At 55.2% G+C, this 19,196-nt stretch overlaps 7 protein-coding genes across 7 annotated transcripts; 1 reads left to right on the top strand and 6 right to left on the bottom strand.

Annotated features, from left to right (window-relative positions):
• Nucleotides 1-434: 434 nt before the first annotated feature.
• QC761_501420 (uncharacterized protein) lies at nt 435-3,895 on the bottom strand (the record flags this gene model as incomplete). The annotated part of the gene is made up of 2 exons (XM_062879385.1): nt 2,836-3,895; nt 435-2,773 (listed from the first exon to the last, which is right to left on the bottom strand). The coding sequence occupies exons 1-2, from the start codon at nt 3,035-3,037 to the stop codon at nt 435-437; spliced, it is 2,541 nt and encodes an 846-aa protein (XP_062730465.1). The 5' UTR covers nt 3,038-3,895.
• Nucleotides 3,896-4,627: 732 nt separating this feature from the next.
• On the bottom strand, nt 4,628-7,936 carry HIP1_2 (histidine permease). Its single transcript, XM_062879386.1, has 3 exons — nt 6,087-7,936; nt 5,772-5,981; nt 4,628-5,715 (listed from the first exon to the last, which is right to left on the bottom strand). The coding sequence occupies exons 1-3, from the start codon at nt 6,791-6,793 to the stop codon at nt 4,650-4,652; spliced, it is 1,983 nt and encodes a 660-aa protein (XP_062730464.1). The 5' UTR covers nt 6,794-7,936; the 3' UTR covers nt 4,628-4,649.
• A 389-nt stretch (nt 7,937-8,325) lies between these two features.
• On the bottom strand, nt 8,326-10,916 carry QC761_501440 (uncharacterized protein). Its single transcript, XM_062879387.1, has 2 exons — nt 9,496-10,916; nt 8,326-9,436 (listed from the first exon to the last, which is right to left on the bottom strand). Exons 1-2 carry the CDS (start codon nt 9,831-9,833, stop codon nt 8,410-8,412), a joined length of 1,365 nt encoding a protein of 454 aa, XP_062730463.1. The 5' UTR covers nt 9,834-10,916; the 3' UTR covers nt 8,326-8,409.
• Nucleotides 10,917-11,557: 641 nt separating this feature from the next.
• QC761_0074560 (uncharacterized protein) lies at nt 11,558-11,876 on the bottom strand (the record flags this gene model as incomplete). The annotated part of the gene is given in 2 exon segments (XM_062872747.1): nt 11,558-11,812; nt 11,832-11,876. 2 exon segments carry the CDS (start codon nt 11,874-11,876, stop codon nt 11,558-11,560), a joined length of 300 nt encoding a protein of 99 aa, XP_062730462.1.
• A 534-nt stretch (nt 11,877-12,410) lies between these two features.
• Nucleotides 12,411-13,394, bottom strand: QC761_0074550 (uncharacterized protein; the record flags this gene model as incomplete). The annotated part of the gene is given in 4 exon segments (XM_062872746.1): nt 12,411-12,620; nt 12,637-12,772; nt 12,852-13,087; nt 13,143-13,394. The coding sequence occupies 4 exon segments, from the start codon at nt 13,392-13,394 to the stop codon at nt 12,411-12,413; spliced, it is 834 nt and encodes a 277-aa protein (XP_062730461.1).
• A 111-nt stretch (nt 13,395-13,505) lies between these two features.
• QC761_501460 (uncharacterized protein) lies at nt 13,506-16,712 on the bottom strand. Its single transcript, XM_062879388.1, has 2 exons — nt 15,485-16,712; nt 13,506-15,427 (listed from the first exon to the last, which is right to left on the bottom strand). Exons 1-2 carry the CDS (start codon nt 16,700-16,702, stop codon nt 13,760-13,762), a joined length of 2,886 nt encoding a protein of 961 aa, XP_062730460.1. The 5' UTR covers nt 16,703-16,712; the 3' UTR covers nt 13,506-13,759.
• On the top strand, nt 15,369-18,021 carry QC761_501470 (uncharacterized protein; the record flags this gene model as incomplete). The annotated part of the gene is made up of 2 exons (XM_062879389.1): nt 15,369-17,652; nt 17,724-18,021. Exons 1-2 carry the CDS (start codon nt 17,303-17,305, stop codon nt 18,019-18,021), a joined length of 648 nt encoding a protein of 215 aa, XP_062730459.1. The 5' UTR covers nt 15,369-17,302.
• Between the last annotated feature and the right edge of the window lie 1,175 nt (nt 18,022-19,196).

The raw sequence follows: 19,196 nt of genomic DNA, 5'->3' as shown, positions 1-19,196 counted from the left end.
TTGACCTAGAAGGGGATGGTTAAGAAGGGGTTTAAAAGGTGTAGGTGTTTGAAGCATGGGGGGTGTGGATGATTGGTAGTGGGGAGAATGTAGGAGATGATATGGGATTGGAATATGTGGACGTCTGGTCTGTCTTGATTGTGAGCGTTTGGTTTGGCAAGAGGCCGGAATAAGGGGCCATCAGCATTGGCGCTTGGCAACACCAACCTCTGACTGCCGAACAAAAAGATGGAACAAGCGGGCTATTTATTGGACCTCAAGACAATTGCCATTTGTATTTTCGAGCCCCATCCTGCACTGTTTGGTTACGAGCAGCTTCACAACGGGCAATCTCTCGTGAAAATGGACAAGAAGAACACCCGGAACCAACTCACAATACTATCAGCAGAAAGTTCAAGAATAAAATTCAAACACTTCATCACCCCTTCCCCTCTCTACAAATGAAAACCAAACCCTCCTCCCAACCCCCAAGGCCCCTCATGCGTAACAACCTCCCCTCCCTCCCCTCCGAGAACAACAACCCTCTCAACCTTCACATCCGTCTCAAACCCAAACGTTCCGTTCGCAGCAAAGCTCTGCCCATCCCACACAAACCCAATCTCCGACTTGTTCCCCCCCACATCCAAACTGGCCCCATCATCCAAGTACAATTCCCCCTTGGCAGTCCCGTCCTTTCCCGGCGCAACAATAATCCTAAAGTTCTTCTCCCTCAACTGGGCAGTAGTATTCGCTGATTCAGTCCTCATAGCAAGGATAGTCCCGCCTCGAATGTGAACAGGAATCTCATCCCACTGTACCCCGTCCAACCTGTGCGTTTGTCCACCCCCGGCCTTTTGCTCAAAAGTCCAAAAGTCATACCAGATATCGTCCGGAAGGTAAAAGCTGACGCTCTGGGAGTCGTCGTCAACAACTGGAGAAACAAGTAACGCGTCTCCAAGCATCCATTGGTTCTGGATGCCAAACGTGTTGCTATCCGAGGGGTAGAAGAACCACAGCGGGCTGGCGTTGGGCGTGCCGTCAGCGCTCGCTTTCCAGAGGGAGGTGTACATGTAGTCGAGCAACTTGTAGCGAGTATCAATCGCCTTCTTGGCGGCTTGGGTGACCAAAGGCCACAGGTAAAATTCCTGACGGTTGGCCGTGATATCTGCGTGGTTGCGGTAGAAGGGCTGGAACGCGCCTAGCAAAGCCCAGCGGGCGCACATTTTTTCCGTCGCGTTTTCGTTGAAGCCACAGACGTCAGATCCAACAAAGGGCACCGCGTGCAGAGCAGTGAAGGACAACATTTGGCGGATAGTAGTTCGGTAATGATCCCACCTAGAAGCGTTGTCACCGAACCAATGCGCTGCCACTCTCCCCACGCCAGCAAAGGTCGATCGAGTGAGGACGAAGGGCCTGACAGCCGAGTTTCTGCTCAGCAGGGCGTTCCGGGTGGCGCCAGCCATCATGGTGCCGTAGAAGTTGTGAGTATCATACTGGTGGGTTCCGTCGGCATTGGTGATGTTCGTCCACAAAGTTTTGCTGGAGATGTCGCCCCATCGGTTCTGTATGCGATACAGGGGGTTGAAGAGATCTCTCTCTGGCACTCCAAGAAATGGAACTGGGTCCCCGTAACGTTTCCTGACCGCGTTACCCTTGTTGGCAACCCAGGTTCGAGCAGATGTTGAAGCAAAGCAGCTGGTGCTTTCACACATGTTGCTCGCCTCATTCATGTCAACCCACAGCCCATCGATGTTGACGCCTGAGTTGGGGTCGTAGAACCTCCTGATCTCATCTGTCCACCATTCCTGTGTGTTTGGATGGAGCCAGTCAGGCCAAACCACTTCGCCGGGCCATTGAAACCCGCGATAAAATGAGCCATCTGCTGCTTTGAGAAAGACGTTCTGTTCGGCGCCTCTGGTGTAGGTTGGGTAACCACCAGCTCGATGAATTCCCGGATCCAGGATTTGAACATAGTGTTGTCCATCATCGTGCAGACTCTGAACCAACTGCCGAACTTTCTCCAGGGGGTAACGGCTCCCGTCCGTGGTGAAATCCTGATGGTCGCTCATGTAGTCAATATCACCCCACATCGTCTCCAATGGGATCCCAGCGGCCGCGTAGGTGTCAACAACTTGTCTAACTTCATCAACGCTTTCATATCCATACTTGCACTGATGGAAACCCAGGACCCAGTACGGCACAAACGATGGGAGCCCGACAACTTCGGCATACTGTTTGCTGACGTCTTTTGGGGTCGGGCCTGCTAAGAAGTAAAAGTCGAATACGCCGCCGATCACATTGTACTCGAGGAATTGCTGTCCCTGGTCCGAGGTGCCCAACTTGACATCCATGCCGTTGGAATTCCGCAGAAACACGCCGTGCGTGCCTGACTCGCCCCGATGGTCAAAGTACACCGGGTGCGAGCCGTAGAGATTGAGCCCCTTTGGGATCATGGGCGATTCCGTGTTCCATAGCGTGCGGGTGTAATTCCATGTCGGAAGGCGAAAGTCATCCGAATGTTCGCCAAGCCCATAAATATTTGGATTCGATGGCAGGCGAGTTCTGAGTCGGATGTACTGGGTTTCAAAGATCAACGGCGTGTCAGCCGTGTCAAAAAGGGTCTCCCCTGTCGACGCTCTTGTGACCCCAAAGGCAAACGGGCTTTGGGTGAAACTGAACTGCAACCCAGAGCTGCTCGAGGACACGTTCTCGCTTCTCGGTCGGGGGAGGACGTGTTCCTGGATTTGAAACACTTGGGAATCGACATCCGTGATGAGGACATGCAGCCGTGAGTCTGTTCGAGTCAGTGACCTTAGACGGCATCGTGATACTAGACAAAAACATTGACGTGCTTACCTGTCTGGTACTCGACAAGCAACCTCAGGTTCTCGATGTCGCTGCTGTGAGAGCTGCAGTTGCCAATGAGAACAAGATCTGCAATCAGATACGAGTCCGCCATCAGCACGTTGATGGCTTCGTAACCCGAACATCGTTCAGTCTGTCCCCGTGCCCCCCACAGAGAGCACAACACAAGAGAGGCGATCCAGAGAAACGCCATTCTGCAATGGAAGCTAGCAAAAAGCAAACAACACCAGAGCAAGCTGACCGGTATGTGGGAAGCAAGGGCAAGGAGAGGAGGAGATAATTGGACTCGCCAAAAAGATATCTGATCGCATCATCATGACCGCGGTGCCACCTCAACACCACCGCCGATGCGAAGATAGATTGGATGAACCATCGTGTTCGCATGTGGTGAGCATGCGGTCCCAGCAAGCTGCCTCCCGTGACCGAACAACACGGCTGGGCTGTAACGTGGTGATCATCAAGGTAGGTACCCCAACCCACCAAGAGTCTCCAATTCCTCCACCCGCATGATGGGGTGTTGTTCTCCTCGGCGTCCCGTGGGACAGCATGCGGGGAATCCTGCCTGTGCGACAGGAGGAAAGCTTGGTAAAAAGACAGAGGCTGGGAGGAATGCATGATGAGATGCCTGGCCGTGTTCCTTTCCCCGGATTTGCAAGCTCCAACTGCCGGTCCGGGGTCTGTCTGTCCCACGGCGAGCGCTGCAACCTTCCCTTTAGGGCCGTGACTTGGGGTTCCAGAAAAAAGAAGCAGATGATCAGAGGCGGTCAGCGGCTCTCGGGCATTGAATTGTTTGTTGCGACAGTGCTGTGTACCACAGCAGGAGAAAATAGAGAGACAGAGGTCGTGCGTGGATGCCATGCGCATGTTGAGGTTTGGTGCGCCTCCAGGAGGACGGCCGTTTGGGTGCAATATTGTCCACGTCGAGTTTTCCGGTGCGGAAACATGCGGGCTGCCGCGGCTTCGTCTGGAGGTTAGGGAAGTGTGAGACAGAATTCGGCAACAATATAAGTTCTTGAGCCGTGGAAACGTTTCTGCAATGAGCTAAAAAATGTCGTGATGCGGTGGAGGGACGGGACTGACCAAGACCGAGAAGAGAAAGAGTCTCTACTTCTCCTAAGAGGATCTGCCGAAAATATCAAAAGCTCACCCACCAATCCGTGGGGTGGTGGGCTACGAAAGCCGTTTCGGGTCAATTGGCCATTTGGCCGTCGGATAGTGGGCTGCTGTTGGAAGTACTACAAGTACCGTGTATTCCTGAGGTAGGCAAGTGAGGCTGTCAGTCTGTTGCCAGGTGTAGGAAGCTGGACAGGTGCTCCCGCCCCTCTCAGGGCAGGCACTGGTGGTGAATCTGGAGGCAGTCACTGCCACGCAGTTACTGTCAGAGACCTGCCAGATCGTCGCCACCCATCACTCACTTTCTCATGTGTAGATGCCGTGGCAATCAACGCCATTCATCAGAAGGCATAGCCTAAAATAAGTGTAAAATACTTACCTATCCAATCGAGATCAGACCAAAGTGCCTTACACACTGGGCTTCACACCCGAGTACCGAGTGGTTGGGTCCGAGGGGTTGGCTGTGAGGGTGAGAGCGGGTGATGATGGTAAGGGTGAGGTGGAATGGTGGCGTTTGTGGCTACCGGAACGTTCTCCGCCGGGCATACAGTGGGAATCATGATAGTCAAGAAGACACCTGAAAGCACGACGAATGCTCTGCGACATTGAAATTCATCTCAAGTTACAACCAATCACGACTACCCTTCCCCCAAATTATATACTCATATGTACACGCCCCAGCCCCCAAACCATCAGCAAATAACCCTATAAACCCTCTTCCACTTCGGCCAACTCGCCCTCTCTTCCTCCTCCTGCGCCTTGATGATCCCGAGTCTGCCAAAATCCCTCCTCCCCGTATCAATATCCATGTCCTCCACCTTGATCACGCTCGTCCTATACCACAGCTTGTGCCCAATCAAAAATAACAACACCACCGGGATCGCCAAACACTGCAAAAAGAAATTCTCGGCCCGCTGACTCGACGTCAACGGCTCGCTCGTAATGGGCCAAATCGCCACCCAGCACTGACCGACGAGAATGAGACAGTTGCAAAACAGGCCGATCCAGCTGCCGATCGTTCCCCCCTGAGCACGAAAGGCCATGTCGCTGACTGATCTGTGATGGTACGCCCATGCCTTGCGGAGGCGGATGTGGGCCAGACAGGTGCTCCCCCAGGTGAAGACGCTGCTCAGGCCTGATATGGCGAGGAGCCAGTCGAACACGTGGCTGTGGACTTTGGAGTTAGCCATGAAGGCCAGAAGACCGACGCTCGATGCTGCGAGGATGGAAACTAGTGGACGGCCGCGGCGGTCGACGTAGGCGAAGATCTTGGGCGCCTGGCCCAGCTCGGCGAGGGCGGCGAGTGTTCGGGAGGATCCAAAGACGGAAGAGTTGCCGACGCTGATGACGGACACAAGGATGACGCCGTTCATGATGCTGGGTAAAATAGTCGTGCCTGCGCTTTCGATGGCGATGACAAAGGGACTGGCTGAGGCGTCGGCGATGCTAGTAGCACCAAGCAACCTGGGCTCGTTGTACGGCACCAGGAGACCGACGAGCGCAAGCGACACAATGTAGAAGAGCGTGATTCTCCAAAACACTTGTTTGATGGCGGTAGGCAAGGACTTTCGCGGGTTGGCTGTCTCGGCGGCAGCCAAACCAACCAGCTCCGTACCAGCAAAGGCAAAGGCGGCGGTGACAAACACACTGCAGAGGCCCTTGAAGCCATTGTTGAAGGCGCCCGGGTCGGACCAGTACTTTCCGCCGATGTAGCCGCCTTCGGGGGTCCCTCCGATGTTGATGACGATACCGAGAAGGCTAACAGGGTGGTCAGCAACGTTCCACCAACAGGTAAGCACCCGTGCGAAACTCACATGAACCCGACGACAGCAGTAACTTTGACAATGGCAAACACAAACTCTGCCTCGCCGTACCCCTTTACTCCAAAGAGGTTGATGACAACAATGACCAACAGAAACACGGCCACAAATATGGCCTTGTTCAGACTCTCGTTCCAATAACCGATAGTCATGGCGCCGGCAATAATCTCAAGCGGTAACACCACTATCCACTGCAAGGCATAGCTTCAGTCACACCACGTTAGCATGCAACACCAGAACAACGGAAGAAAAAGGGCGACGCGGGATGTCTCCCCATCAACAGAAAAACGATCAACAAAAACAACCTACTTCCAACCCATAGCAAACCCCCAACTCGGATCCAGAAACCTCGTCGAAAAAGCCGAGAACGACCCCGCGACAGGAAACACCACGGCCAACTCCCCCAATGCCTGCACCGTGCAATACAGCATCACGCCCACAAAGATGTACGCCAACAACACCGCCGCCGGCCCCCCCTCACTCAACGCCTTCCCACTCGCAACAAACAAACCCGTCCCGATCGACCCCCCAATCGCAATCATCTGCAAATGCCTCCCCTTGAGCTCCCGCGCAAGCAACGTCCCCGCCGTCCTGGAGTTCGCCGTCCGTAAGTCATAGTACCTCTCCCCATTATGCTGCCTCACCACCGCCACCCCCGAAGCAGAGCCAAACCCATTTGTTGTTCTGGTTGTCGTCGGTGAGTCGCCTGGGCCACCTTCTGGGTCAGTGACGTGAAGCGCAAAGTTGGGGTCGTCGTGGTAGCGGACGTTGTCTGGGTGTTCCCGACGGAAGGTGTCGATGAACCTCCCCACGCGAGCTTTCATCCCTCCGGCACCTACGCCGACGGTATTATGAGGGTGGTGGTTGTGGTGCTGATGATGATAATGATGATGATGATGATGATGATGATCAGGATTCGAGGCCCGACTTTGACCCCGGACGGTGAAGCTGCTGCCTTCGGCTAGACTGCGGGTGCGATCCAGCTGGCTCATCTCAATGTCGCGGTCGAGGGTCATCTCTGTCGGATCATTGGAATGGCGAAGGTGACGGGGATGGCGAGCGAGATCAAAAATGGCGGGTCTGACGGCGAGATGGTGGGTTGCACAACCGTGTCTCTCAACGGCCCGCGATTACCATGCGTGGATGAGTTCCGGGTTTGTTTTGTTTGATTTTCTTTCGCGATGAATCCCGCCGTCGACAATAGAGTTATTCGGCCTGGCAGTGGAGTGAAAGTGGCCCCCCGAATACCGGGCACGAAACGGAGACAACGGCGGGTGACGGGTCCACTGATAAACGGTTGTGTTCGTGGAGAACCCCTGGCACTGGGTCTGTTGTAGATGGGGACACCCTAGGAGATAAGAGCCGTGGTGGCCTGCCGTTCGCAACGCCGTCTGTCCCAACAGCTAATGAAATTTCCACAGCGTAATAAACGGGCCGTGAAGGGTGACGGTAATAGCGTGTATGTGAGAGATGGGGGATCCAACATGGAAATTTTCTGCAGCAGGAGATGACGGGTGGGTGGGTGTCGTGGGTTTGTCGTCTAGCGGTGTCAGAGAGATAAGAAAAGATGGGCGGTCCTGCCAATATTTGCCCCGCATTGCCTGCTGCTGCTACTGCTGCCGCTGCTTGTCGTTTGACTGTCACCTCGGAGGATTGCCGATCCAGCCGTTGAGGGTGTGAGAGGTGGTGGTGATGCCCCTGTTGGACGGGAGTGTCGACTGATGCTGCTGGTGTCAACACTGTCCTATCGGCAGGCTGTCTACATATCTCATCAAAATGCAAGAGGACAAAGGAAAGGATAAAAGGCGAAATGATGCCAACCATGCTTGCCATCACCTCAAAGATTGCTGGGGTCGCAGCGAATCGAGGGTCCCCGACGAACAATAGCTGTCGGGTGGCCCCACCGTGCCGCCCTCCACCAACGACTGCAGTCGCCTGAACCAAGCCGACAGGGGTTTGCTCTGGGTTGCATTAGCGCCTTTTGGGAACCGATTGCGTGGTTTTCGGGTCTGAGACCTCGAAGGGTACCTGATGGATGGACGTGCCTCTGCTCCCGAAGTCTGTGGGAGAGGGTGGGTGACGGGAGCTGCCCGTGCTGCTTGGAAAGGGAGGTCTGCTACTTGGAACAATGCCTGCGGCGCACATGACAAAGGCCTTGTTTGAGATTGCTGAGGTCTCTTACTCCGCCGTAGCAGAGACAAGCATCAGTGACTGTGGTGATCATCGTCAACAACCCAACAACCCAGCAACCCAACAACAACAACCCCCCAATTCAGCTCATCAGCTATTGTCCGGGCATAGAATAACAAAAAAAAAAAAAAAAAAAAAAGAGCGGTGGGATCCGGCCGAGGTCATCTTCACGAGATGCAACAACTGCCCGTGGGCCCAGGACCTGGTAAGCCACGAGCCACGAGGGTCGTGCCGCTGGAGAGTCTTGTGTCATGCCTGGGAGGGAGCTCCACAAACGATGATCCCCCCCGCCCGCACCCCCGCAGCATTCAGGGCACGCCGCACACTCCACCCGGGAAAAAGCAAAATCACGACAAAGGTCAGGTAGGTATCATCATGTTCAGAAAGTAAACACTAAAAACACTAAAACTAATCGTAGGATAAGGTACCTCACATCTACCCCTCAGCGCTGTTGCTGTTCCGTCTCCTCGTTGTGAGCGTCTGGCATCGGTTTCATCTCGCGAAGAAGGATGCTGGACCCCCTCACTCGTCCGTTTGCCGTCGCTGTTACCACCCCGTGAATGGGTGCCAGACAGAGCCCTACGTGGGCTTGCTTTTTGCACCGAACATGTTCCTGATCATCAGACGACGAGACTGTCATCTCAAAAGTGGTGGTCTTGACCACTTGGGTGGCAGGTGTCTGTCGACCCCTAGGAATCAGCGAGTCCATGCTGGCTGACCGACTGCTGTGGTGCACCCTGGGGGACTTGATCTCCCCCTTGGCGTGCTCGATCTCTCCTGGTGTCGAGGAGATGTCGGGCGTCTTTGTACGACTCAGCCCTCCGTGTTTTCCTTCAGAATAATCCGCCTCCATGTCATCATCCTCATCCCAGGACGGCTTCTTCGAGACGGCCATCGAATCCTTCCTCGAGTTTCTTCTGTTTTGCGACTCTGTCGGCTCGTATTTGAACTTCTTCTTCTTGACACCCTTGTCTCTCATAAAGGTCCCGATGGTAAGTGCGTTGGCCGCAAATGTTGCCATCAGGATATCGGCCGAAGCCCATGTCGTCCTCGTCGCTTGGTATCCCTGCTCGCTGATGATCTGAGGCACCCGACAGATGGTCACCACCACCGTAAAGATGTGGAGACAAAAGAGGGCAACCAGCAGCGACTTGTGTCCCATCGGCAGTCGGCTTTGTATGACAATGGGCACAGGGAACACAACCAGCAGCAGGTCGGTAGCCGCGTTGCAAACTGATGCTGTGAGGAGGTTTGCGTAGCCCTGACGACATTGCGGTCCCGGGTCCGGACTGACCTGCCAGTACTTTGTGAACGGCTGGCATTCCGCAAGATCACTGACGACAACCGCCACAAAGGTCGCGACCAAAGCGATGCGCATCGACCGAAGGAGCAAGGTGTAGCGGTTCCTCCCAGAAGGTCCAACCAGACGATCAAAGAACTCGAGAGTAACCAGCTTGAGCAGCCATAGTCTGAGAAACACAATGTTAGCCACCGAGTTGCTGCCCAAAAACTGTCGAGGGACCTTTACACTACTGCGTACAGCATACGACTGATCAGCACCAGTCCGCTCCCAATGGCCCGCCGCCGGAGCCCCTCGTCCGACAAGTCCAGCTCATCGTTCAACTCGACATTGTTGGTTCCAAACAAGAGAATGGGGTGCACAAAGGCCATGCGCAGGAAGAGGGGTATCAACACCAGGGCGGCGACCTTGTCCTCTCCAAACAGCTTCTCGACCCGCACAAACCGCCCCACGAGACGGAGGAGGATGATGAAGGCACATAGCAGCGTGATCCACCACGATGTCAAGAGAGTCGGCTTGTCGTCGCTGAAGGGCCGTGCCAGAGGTGGAGACGAGTAGAGAGTCATGGTTGCTGGCTCATGGCTCCTGTTCTGAGGAGCAGGTGTCTTGCTTGAGGCTCGTCAACGAGCTGCCTCGGCGCAAAGTGATGTTAACAAAGATGTTGAGGTGAAAAGAGGCTCAAATCGCCAAAAGTGATCGGCAGCCAGAAAGCGACCCCCAAACGAGAGATCAACAGGGTCTAGATGTTCTCCGTGGATCTCGACTGGAGCCCCGTCATCCTCTCTCGAGGTTGGCGTCCACAGGTGTCGGATCTGCTACCAAACTCGTCCGGTTGGCAGCTGGGAAGAGACATCGAACCACGAGCTCTTTTGCGCTTCAGCCGGGCCTGATTGGTCCGACATGTTTGTCTGCACGACATGGTTGTGCAAGGTGGTGTTGATGTGGGGTGTCTCGCCTGCCCAGCAGTAAGCTGTTCTCCACGTGTGAGAGTGTCTTCCAGGGGCCAAACAGATAACGCTTTCCTCAATTGATTGCCGTACATACCCAGCTAACCTCGTTCCAGCATGACGGTACGGCTAAAGGGCCTGGGAGTAAGCTGTCTGAGCGGTGATAACCTCGTGGTTGACAGATGTCGGGTGTCTGGCAAGCAGCCTGTCAGTCAGCCTGTCTCTCCGTTGACCTCCTTTCTTGCGCGGCTTCGTGTTTTTCTTTCTAGAAAAGACACCGAAGCCATCCTCCAAAACCTTCCATGCAGCACTAGAAGACGCCACTCTCGCGTGTGTTGACCGAAACCAGTTCAGCACCCGCAAGCCACACACAATCCTCTGACGGCCCGGCCCCTTTTGCGCGAAAACGTTATCAAATGACGTTGCGCTAAAGAGAACCAGTGCCCGCCAAGCCTGCATACACAGGGCAAGGATCAGGGGCGCTGATAATCACCCCCTTGTACCCTTGTGAAAGTCACATGTCTCTTTTGCCCTCCCTTTCCCTCACAACCCACATCCCGAAAACAAACAAGTATCTCATGATGATTGCCGTCAGCCTCAAGATCACCCGAGGTCTCTTTTTTCCACATACCCAAGATTGAATATGCACAAGCTAGTGACCGCCCCCCCCCCCAACCATGATCCAAACCGGTCAAAGACGCAGTATGCAGGGGCAAATCCCACCTCTCCTACATAATACTCTTTTCTGAATGAATGCCGTCCAAAGTGCCAAGAACATACCAACACAACAGTCAACCAGCTCTCGTCTACTCACCAGTGACAGCTCATCCGGGTATTCTAACCTGCACCCAAGCGCTATCAACGCTTTTGGCCGGTGCAGCAAGTAATATGGAACCGTCCACCCGGCGCTCGCGTTGTATGTTGGAACCAACCGTCGGTAATGAATCCTGTGGGAAAAAACACGCGTCGTATGCGGGAGATGTGCAGCCCTACTGTGCCTATGTAGCAACGAGATATAGTACCATTTTTATTACTATCACCAAGAGAATCTCTCACCCATTATGGAGAAAAAAAAGTATGAGAGAGAACGGAAGGTGGTGCCAACACAACTCAACCTACTCACCGTCATCGATACCGATACTGGCAGCGGGAAATGAGAAATCGTCTGTATATGCCGGTGGTGACTTCGTCACCGTGAAATCAGTCCAACACCTCCCTACACAGTCAAATAATAATATCGAGTGGCCACATCCCACTCCAGCACCACCTCAGCCTCCATCTCCCCAACCCCAACCACCCGGCAAGATAGCAGGCACAACCATCGCACAGAAATACCTCTCCCCCTAGTTCTCCCCCCCATGATTAACCTGCACCCCAGTCAAATCCCTCACCCTCTCCCCCACCGCATCAGCCCTCGACAGCACAACCCCCATCTGCTCCGTCCCCGTCTGCGCCGCCCCAGTTTTTCCAACTGAACGGTAAGAGACAACCATGCCCGGCCTAACCCTCTCCTTGAAGGGGACATCCCTTGCGTGCGGCGGCCCTTCGATATCCGCGCTCGAGTAAAGCCTTTCCATCCTCGTCAACTTGAGAGGACTCTGAGCGCAAGTTATCAACATGCAGCCGCCAAAACTTGCTCTGAAACGCCGTGGCCTGCTTCATCGTCACCCCCCGGAGTCTTGAGACACCTCTCCACAAACTCCCCAACAGGCAACCGTAAAAGCTGCGCTCCCGATTCCGTCGGGGCGAGGACGTTTCCATCAACAGGAAGGGGTTCCCGACTGTCACCATCCCATCCGGCCTTGCTAGCCTTTGCATATCATTTAACTCTCAGAAACCATCAAAAAACTCACATTCTTCCCCACCCACTCCCTCACCTCCCCATTCCCCCCACGTGACCGACCTCTTCTCATCATATTCTTGTACCTTCTTCCCCGCCGGCCCAGCCGTAACCCTCAACAAACTTCGCATACCGCAACGTATTCCTGCTGGCCTGCGTATCCGCCAAGCAAGGACTCACACACGCCACCACAACTGTCTTTCCCCCTTTCACACCCCCCCTCCCCCCCCAACCAGGCTCGGATCAAACACATGTTTCAACGTCTTCGGTCAGTGTGCTCTGCCTAAACGGCACATGCGCCTTCTTCCCACACCCGAGATCAAGATCAACCATCGCCCTCGCCCTGATGCAGTCTTTTAGAGCAGAGAGGCTGATGTTGATCTCTCTCTCGCTTCCCTCATCCTCGCCGCGTCGTGGGTGCACTTGTCGCGGGCGGCTTCCGACCCGGCAAGGTCGATGAGGTAGAGGAGCCCATCTTCTGCTGCCGGAATAGAGCGGTTCTCGATGCGGATGCGGCAGATGGCGTGCGAGCGGGAGGACGAGTCGTTTTTGAGGGTTGGGGCCATCTTTCGGAGGGAAGACGCGGTGGGGATTAGGGGAAAGAAGCTCGGCCTTGGACGTGAGGGGGGTGTTCTTGGGCGCCGGCGAGCTGGGGATGTTGCCTAGGGAGTCTTCGAGGATGGATATTTGCTTGCGGGAGTTGAGGAGGTCTACTCGCCTGGCGTTAGTTGGGGGGTCAAGGGGGGGGGGTTGATTGCCTGCCACAGGCTGTCTGTCCGGCTAGTTCAATAATGAACATGCACAGCTTTCTTTCTCCCTCTAGGGTACCATCCATCAACGTTTCTGCAACGTGCCGTGCTCCTCCAACCCGCTGACGGTGAAAGGTTTTGCCTGATCCTGTCTGCCCGTAGGCGTACATGGTGCTCACACCTCCGCCCCAGGCCCAGGGGACGAGGGGCTGGATAATGGCATTGTAGATTTGCTTGGTGGTGCTGTCGGGGCCGAAGATGCGGTCGACCGGGTAGCTGAAGGACTGCTCTTGTTAAAAAGCTCGCACTATTTCCAAGCACTAATTGACAGTGACTTACATTCAGACAAGGCAGCCCCTTCACTGACTTCTTGACCTCGTGCAAGTCGACGATATTCGCACTACCAGGGCGTGAACAGACACTCTCGGGAAAGCCCTGAGAGATCTCATCTGGTAGCAGTGGTTTGATGCGAGTACTGACGAGAAAGTCGGGGTTTGTTGAACCCGCTCTGACCGGAGCCGCGGGCTTGGGGTTGAAGGCCTGAACTAGCTCCTCGTAGCGGTCGGCGTAGTCGATGAGAAATTGCTCCATGATGACTGATATCTATTCAGGCTCAGTGAGGATGCAAAGATGAAGAGTTGGAGAGAAGTGAAAAGAATCCTGACGGTTGTCCTTGGAAGTCGTGAGCAGTTGATGTGCTGAGTGAGCACTGGGATCAAACCCCTAAAAGCACAGCTATTGGGGTCCGCAGCGAGTTGCCCCGCAACGTCACTTGTTCACTTGTTGCTGGCCAACCCCCTGAGTTCAGGCAACCAAGCGTCGGCCAGCGTTGACTGACTGTTCACAGGTATCAGAACATCGACACTGATGCCTAGCAAGCGGCTACAGGTGGCTACCTACACATTACGTGAATGTCTCGTATTATCACCGACAAGAATGAAACCGCACGCCACTGTTTACTTGGCAAACATCGTGACCTGGCCAGTCCCGCCCCCAACGGCCTTCACCCTCGACCCAATATCTAACGGACTCCCTTCGGAGATTACAAAATGTCCCGACTTAGATCCAGGCTGCTTCAGTCCCAGAAGCTTGTAAATGTTACCACTTACCAAGTCAAGGGCTCCCTTCTCATCCACCTTGCCGCCGCCGTTCCGGTACACAATCCCAGCCAGCAAGCCCAAGTCCCTCACCAGCCAGTCCTCCTCCAACCCGATGGCTGTGACCACACCAGCCTCCAACAGCTTGTCAACGGCGGTCCCGTTGGTGAGGGGAGCACCGGTCAAAGCCCGCCTCTGATCCCAGCTGACAGCATACGACTGCAAGGGGGCTAATACCACACCGACCTTGGCAGCCGCCAGCTCCTCGGCGACGAGCCAAGATTCAGCACCACCCAAGATGACCAGTCGAATAGACGCCTTCGTCACCTTATCCACCGCCTTTTTGACCTTGATCAGAGCCCCGATGGTATCGGCGCTGTGGACTGTGATGACAAGAGGCAGAGAGCCATTGACCACCTTTTGGAGGAATGCCGACTCCGAGTGCACATCCTTTGTCGTCTCATCAGAGCTCAGCGAAGCGTGGGCCTCCAAAAGCTTCCGACGAAGGCTTCCAACAGCGGCCGAAATAGACGGCGTGCCATCCTGTTTGACTGAAGTATCAAAAGTGTAGTGGGCTGACACATCACTTGCGAAAACAGCGTCCTGTCCCACCACCGTCTTTGCGCCGGTCAAGAACCCCACGCTCGTGCCATGGTGACTGAAACCACCCCTGAATGAGGGAGCTGAAATCGCCTTGGTGACACCATACGTGTAGGACGCGTTTGTCTTTTTGTTGTCGAGAACAAGACCGTCCTCTGCTCGGACAAACGTATTGGGATTCGGCCCGTCGTCGGTATCATCCTCTGCGTCAATAGCGTTGAGGCCGATCTTGGAGCCAAAGGCCGTAAAGGACTCGGTCAGGTATCCGTCCTTGAGCTGGATGACGGGGGTGTTCGACTTGGTGGCGGCCTGCAGTTCGTCTTGACAGTCCCCAAGACAGGTCAACTGGCCCTTGGAAAAGACCACAGCAATGCCCTTGGCACCGATCTTGCGATCCACACTGGTCTCGTCGAGAAGGACATGAGTCACCCCGGTGAATACCACCTCGTCCGCCTGAACAGGCTCGCCTGGGAGATGGCCAAGATCTTGGTCGGGAACAATAAGCTCCACGGACGGCTTGTCCAACTCCACTGGGTCCTCGAACTGGGCTGTTCCGTCAATCCAAACTTGGACTGGCGCGGCACCGACGCTCAACGGGTCACTGTCCCAGACCACAATGTCGGCGTCATATCCGGGCTTGATCTTCCCCAGCCGCTGCCCGAACCCGAGGCGCTCTGCGGGCGCTGCGGTGACGGAAGCAAGAGCCGCATGGTATGGCAGACCGTATTTGTACGCTTTGGCAGCCTCGAAAAGAACATGCTGGGCATTCAACACCGGGTTGTCGCTGACATAGATGGGCGTCAGGCCGCTGTCCCACAGCATTTTCCCAGCAAATTCGCTCGCAACATTGGCCTCGGCCTTGTAATACATGTTATCCGCAAACAAAGCGGAGGCAGGAGGGTCTCCACCATAGGCACGTTTGAGGATCTGGCAGACCGTTAGTCTTGAGGCGACACACCCATCATGTCACAGACAAGCACTCACCTCGGGGACCAAAAATGTCTGGTGGGCATGGTGGAATGCTCGGAGCTTGAACTTGAACTCGTTCGTGTGGTCGATGAACGCCTCCAAATCGCTGATGGTGTAACAGTGCGTGTTCAGGTGCACCTGGCCGCGTAACAGAGCACCGAGCGACTCCCACCTTAGCTCCTGTGGAAGGTAGCTCCTGTGGTTGTACACGCCGTGGGCCGCAGCGGCGTCACACCAGTCATCTTGCTCCCGCACCACTTTGGTTGCCTGTTCAAAGGCGTGGCGAAAGTCCCAGCTCTCGCCCATCCTGCTCATTGGCCCCGCCTCTCCTGGTCTTCCGTAGACTCGTTTGGCATTCTCACCGCACGCCATCTTCATGTACCTCCAGTTCCGGTCAGGATCAGCCAGCAGGTCGGCTGCGCTTGTCTCGTTTCTCCCATCAGCCTTTCCAACAGCGTGCTTGATCACGTATGCCTCACCGCCCATGTTGTTTCCGGACCCTGGCAGCACAAGACTTGTGGTTACGCCGCCGGACTTGATCACCTGGATCTGAGGGTCACCTGGGTGAAGGGCGTCGATGGAACGCACAAAGGGACTAATGTTGGCCGACATCTCGTTGGTATCCTCGTTGCCCCAGAGACTAGGCAGCGATCCCACACCAGCGTGACTGTGCATGTCGATGATGCCGGCCGTCAAGGGCCGGCCACGTGCGTCGAACACGATGGTGTCAGACGCGACAGAGGACAGGTCGATGGCGGCCTCGACCTTCTTAATGAGTCCGTATTCCAGGTAGACATCAGAGCGAATCCAGCCGTAGCCTTTTCCGTTGCGAGCAGCCTCGGGGTCGGTGCCTTCTTTTGGTTCGCCAACCCAGACGGTGGCGTTCTTGACGAGCGTGGGGGCATGGCCGTCGATGTAGCGGCTGTTCTTCTTGCGTCCGAGGCCGATGGGATCCTGAGGTTTCTTGCGCAGGGCACTACACGTGGCAAGGTCGTCCTGCAGGCGCTTGACCGAGAGGCCGTGTACTGTGATGTCCGAGCCGGCCGGCGGCACAGAAGATGGTGAGTGTGGGAGCTGCCTCCACTGGGCGTACGCGATAAAGCACAAACATGCTGAGAGCAACAGGCCGGCTGTTCTCCGAGCTGTCCTCCGACGGCTGCTGCGCCCTTGCCAGCGCGGACGCCCGGGCACGGGCTGTTGAAGAGGCAGACGGCGCTTTCCGTCCACGTCCATTTTGACCCACGGAAGACTGTTGGATGGAGAGAAGAAGAGAAGAGAAGAGAAGAGGGGATGGAATCGTCACCTCATCCATCCAGTGCCCGTTGTTTGCGCTGAGTGGGGGGCATCTGCTGGCGGCGATGTGATCGGCCAAGCGAGCCAATGAGGGGTTGTTGACAGATGAATAAGAGAACCCACTAACTATCTGCTGCTAACTTTGAAGCGCCATATCTTGCAGGGAAGAAGATAGTGCAAGTTGGCTCTCTAGGCCATGGGGCACACACCAGTTGCTCCATCAGCATTCCAGGGTGCTCCAAGGCTTATCTCAACATCAAGGTTGACAAACCGTGAGGTGTACCTGAAGGGCGCCAGGTGTAGCCTCAAATGCGGTTGACCACGACTAGCAACCAATGTCAACAATCCACTGCAGAAATGAGCATGGCGCAACAATGGCTACCCTGGTGCTCCCAAGGCAATCAATCACCAAACAACCGGGCCGGGCTGCGGCTCTCTCGGGCCAACCTCATAAAATGCCCTCGATAATAACAACCCTCTCCTTGCCCGGTGGAAGAGTGCCCTGTTTGAGCACACGCCCTCGGGGATGACTACGACAATATGCCGCCAGGATACTATGCCTTATTGACCACGGCCAAACTCGCACTGCGAGATGGCACATCCACGTCACCACCGACACCCGAAGAGACATCAGGAGTGGTGATCCTGCTGGCCGTCCTGGGAAGCGTCGTGTTTGCTCTCTTGTTCTTTTGGGCAGTGAAGCGCTGCTACTGGGACGCGTGGTGGTATTCAGGTACCTATTACCCAATACCTGCACCTCGGCCTGTGGAAGTAGTGTGGGCGCCGAACAATAGCAACGACTACTGCTCAACTTGTTCAGGCGAATCCCACATCACGGTTCCCAGTACGAGCAGTCCATCTTCATCTCCGTCGCTTTCTGTCAAGCCTGGGTAACCTGCAGCTTTTCCTTCCTGCTATCTCTTCTGTTCTTTGCCTTGAACCAGTGCTGACGGTCCGACAGCGCCAGCGCGGGTGCGATTCGTCTGATCAGCAAGGATGTCGGCGACGGCTTGGAGGATGACGAGACGATTAAACGCAACATGATAATGCCTAATGATGCCACGAATAATGAACCAAGGGGTGGAATGTTTTGGAACAAGAGAACCGGAGCAGAAGCAGGTGCAAGAACATGTGTGGACTTGAAACAGCTGGACTTGGGGCCTTTCTCGAGCACAGTCATGTCACAATGTGGCACCGGGACGAGAGGTCTCCAAGAACAGGAACAGGTCGAGGATTCTAAATCGTGTATCTTGATGTAGTGTCCGAGATCAACAATTGACCAAGATTACGATGCTGCAGACCCCCTCCGGAAGAAGGAAAGGTGGATCAATGGTTGCTGCAAAGCCCCCAACATGCCACGCCGTATCCGCGAATAGGACGTGACAAGACGCCCGACGTGCAGCGGGAGGGAACCCCGCCAAGTCTCGCCATAGCACTGCAACATGCCATTCGGATTGGGCCGCAGCATCTGCAACTCTGCACGACAACGCATCCTCAATCTCGCCAACTCCGGCACCAACCTCCTCTCTATCCATCTCTCGACTATTCCGTCGCAGATGCTGGGGACACCCTAAACCACCCTCGCGCCGTTGAGGCCCGTGAACTCAGATGCAGCCGTACATCGTCGAGGACCAGTACGCTGACCCCGTGCCTATCATCGACGCATGGGCAGCATTCCTCGCCGCCAGGTTCTCCAAGAGAAAAGATCTCTATGCAAGCTTTTCCGGCCCGGAGAAAGAAATTGTCAGAAAGGAGCTGCGTCGCATCGGCTTCTTGAGGGACTATTTCTCGGGCCATCGGCTCTCCCAATCTGACCGGATCACGCTGCTCGAGTCTCTCCAACGAGCTCACACCACTTGGAGAGAGAGAGCTTCTCGTCGTTGCAAGGAGGATCTCCCCCGTATCGAGGTTGAGATTGCCAGGTCATCTGGGGCCCGCCGGCAGCAGCATAACCGGGACCGTCTCATTCTCAAGCAAGTGCAGCAATGGCCGACTCAGCAGTATACCAGCCTTCAGCGATCAGTGGCACCCGACAGCTACATTGAGGGTCTTTACTCGCAGGAAGACAGCATCGACGATGACCACACCGTGTCGAATTACGGCTACAATGGCTGGCTGATTCAGTTTGAGAAGGGCAAAGGCGGCGTGGACTTGGATCATCCCCTCTGCCATGGTAGATTTCCACACCAAAAGATTGCTGTGCAGAAGCTTCTGTACGACAAGACGCAAACACCGTTGAGACGAAGCCAAGACCGGACAAAGCTACGATACTTTCACCTTCAGGCTAACAACATGAAGTGGGTTGAGGTATGGAGCAGATCATGCGGTCCGTGGCGCTGTATGCTTGCTGACCAAGCTCAAGGATGCCATCTCGCGATACTATGGCGAAGACGACTCTCGGTTTGACGCTCACCGAGGACTGCACCAGAGGAAG

This window comes from Podospora bellae-mahoneyi, chromosome 5 (genome assembly GCF_035222275.1).
Source record: "Podospora bellae-mahoneyi strain CBS 112042 chromosome 5, whole genome shotgun sequence".
Lineage (NCBI taxonomy): Eukaryota > Fungi > Ascomycota > Sordariomycetes > Sordariales > Podosporaceae > Podospora > Podospora bellae-mahoneyi.
Note: the sequence above shows the minus strand (reverse complement) of the source record. Positions and strands in the feature narration are given on the sequence as shown.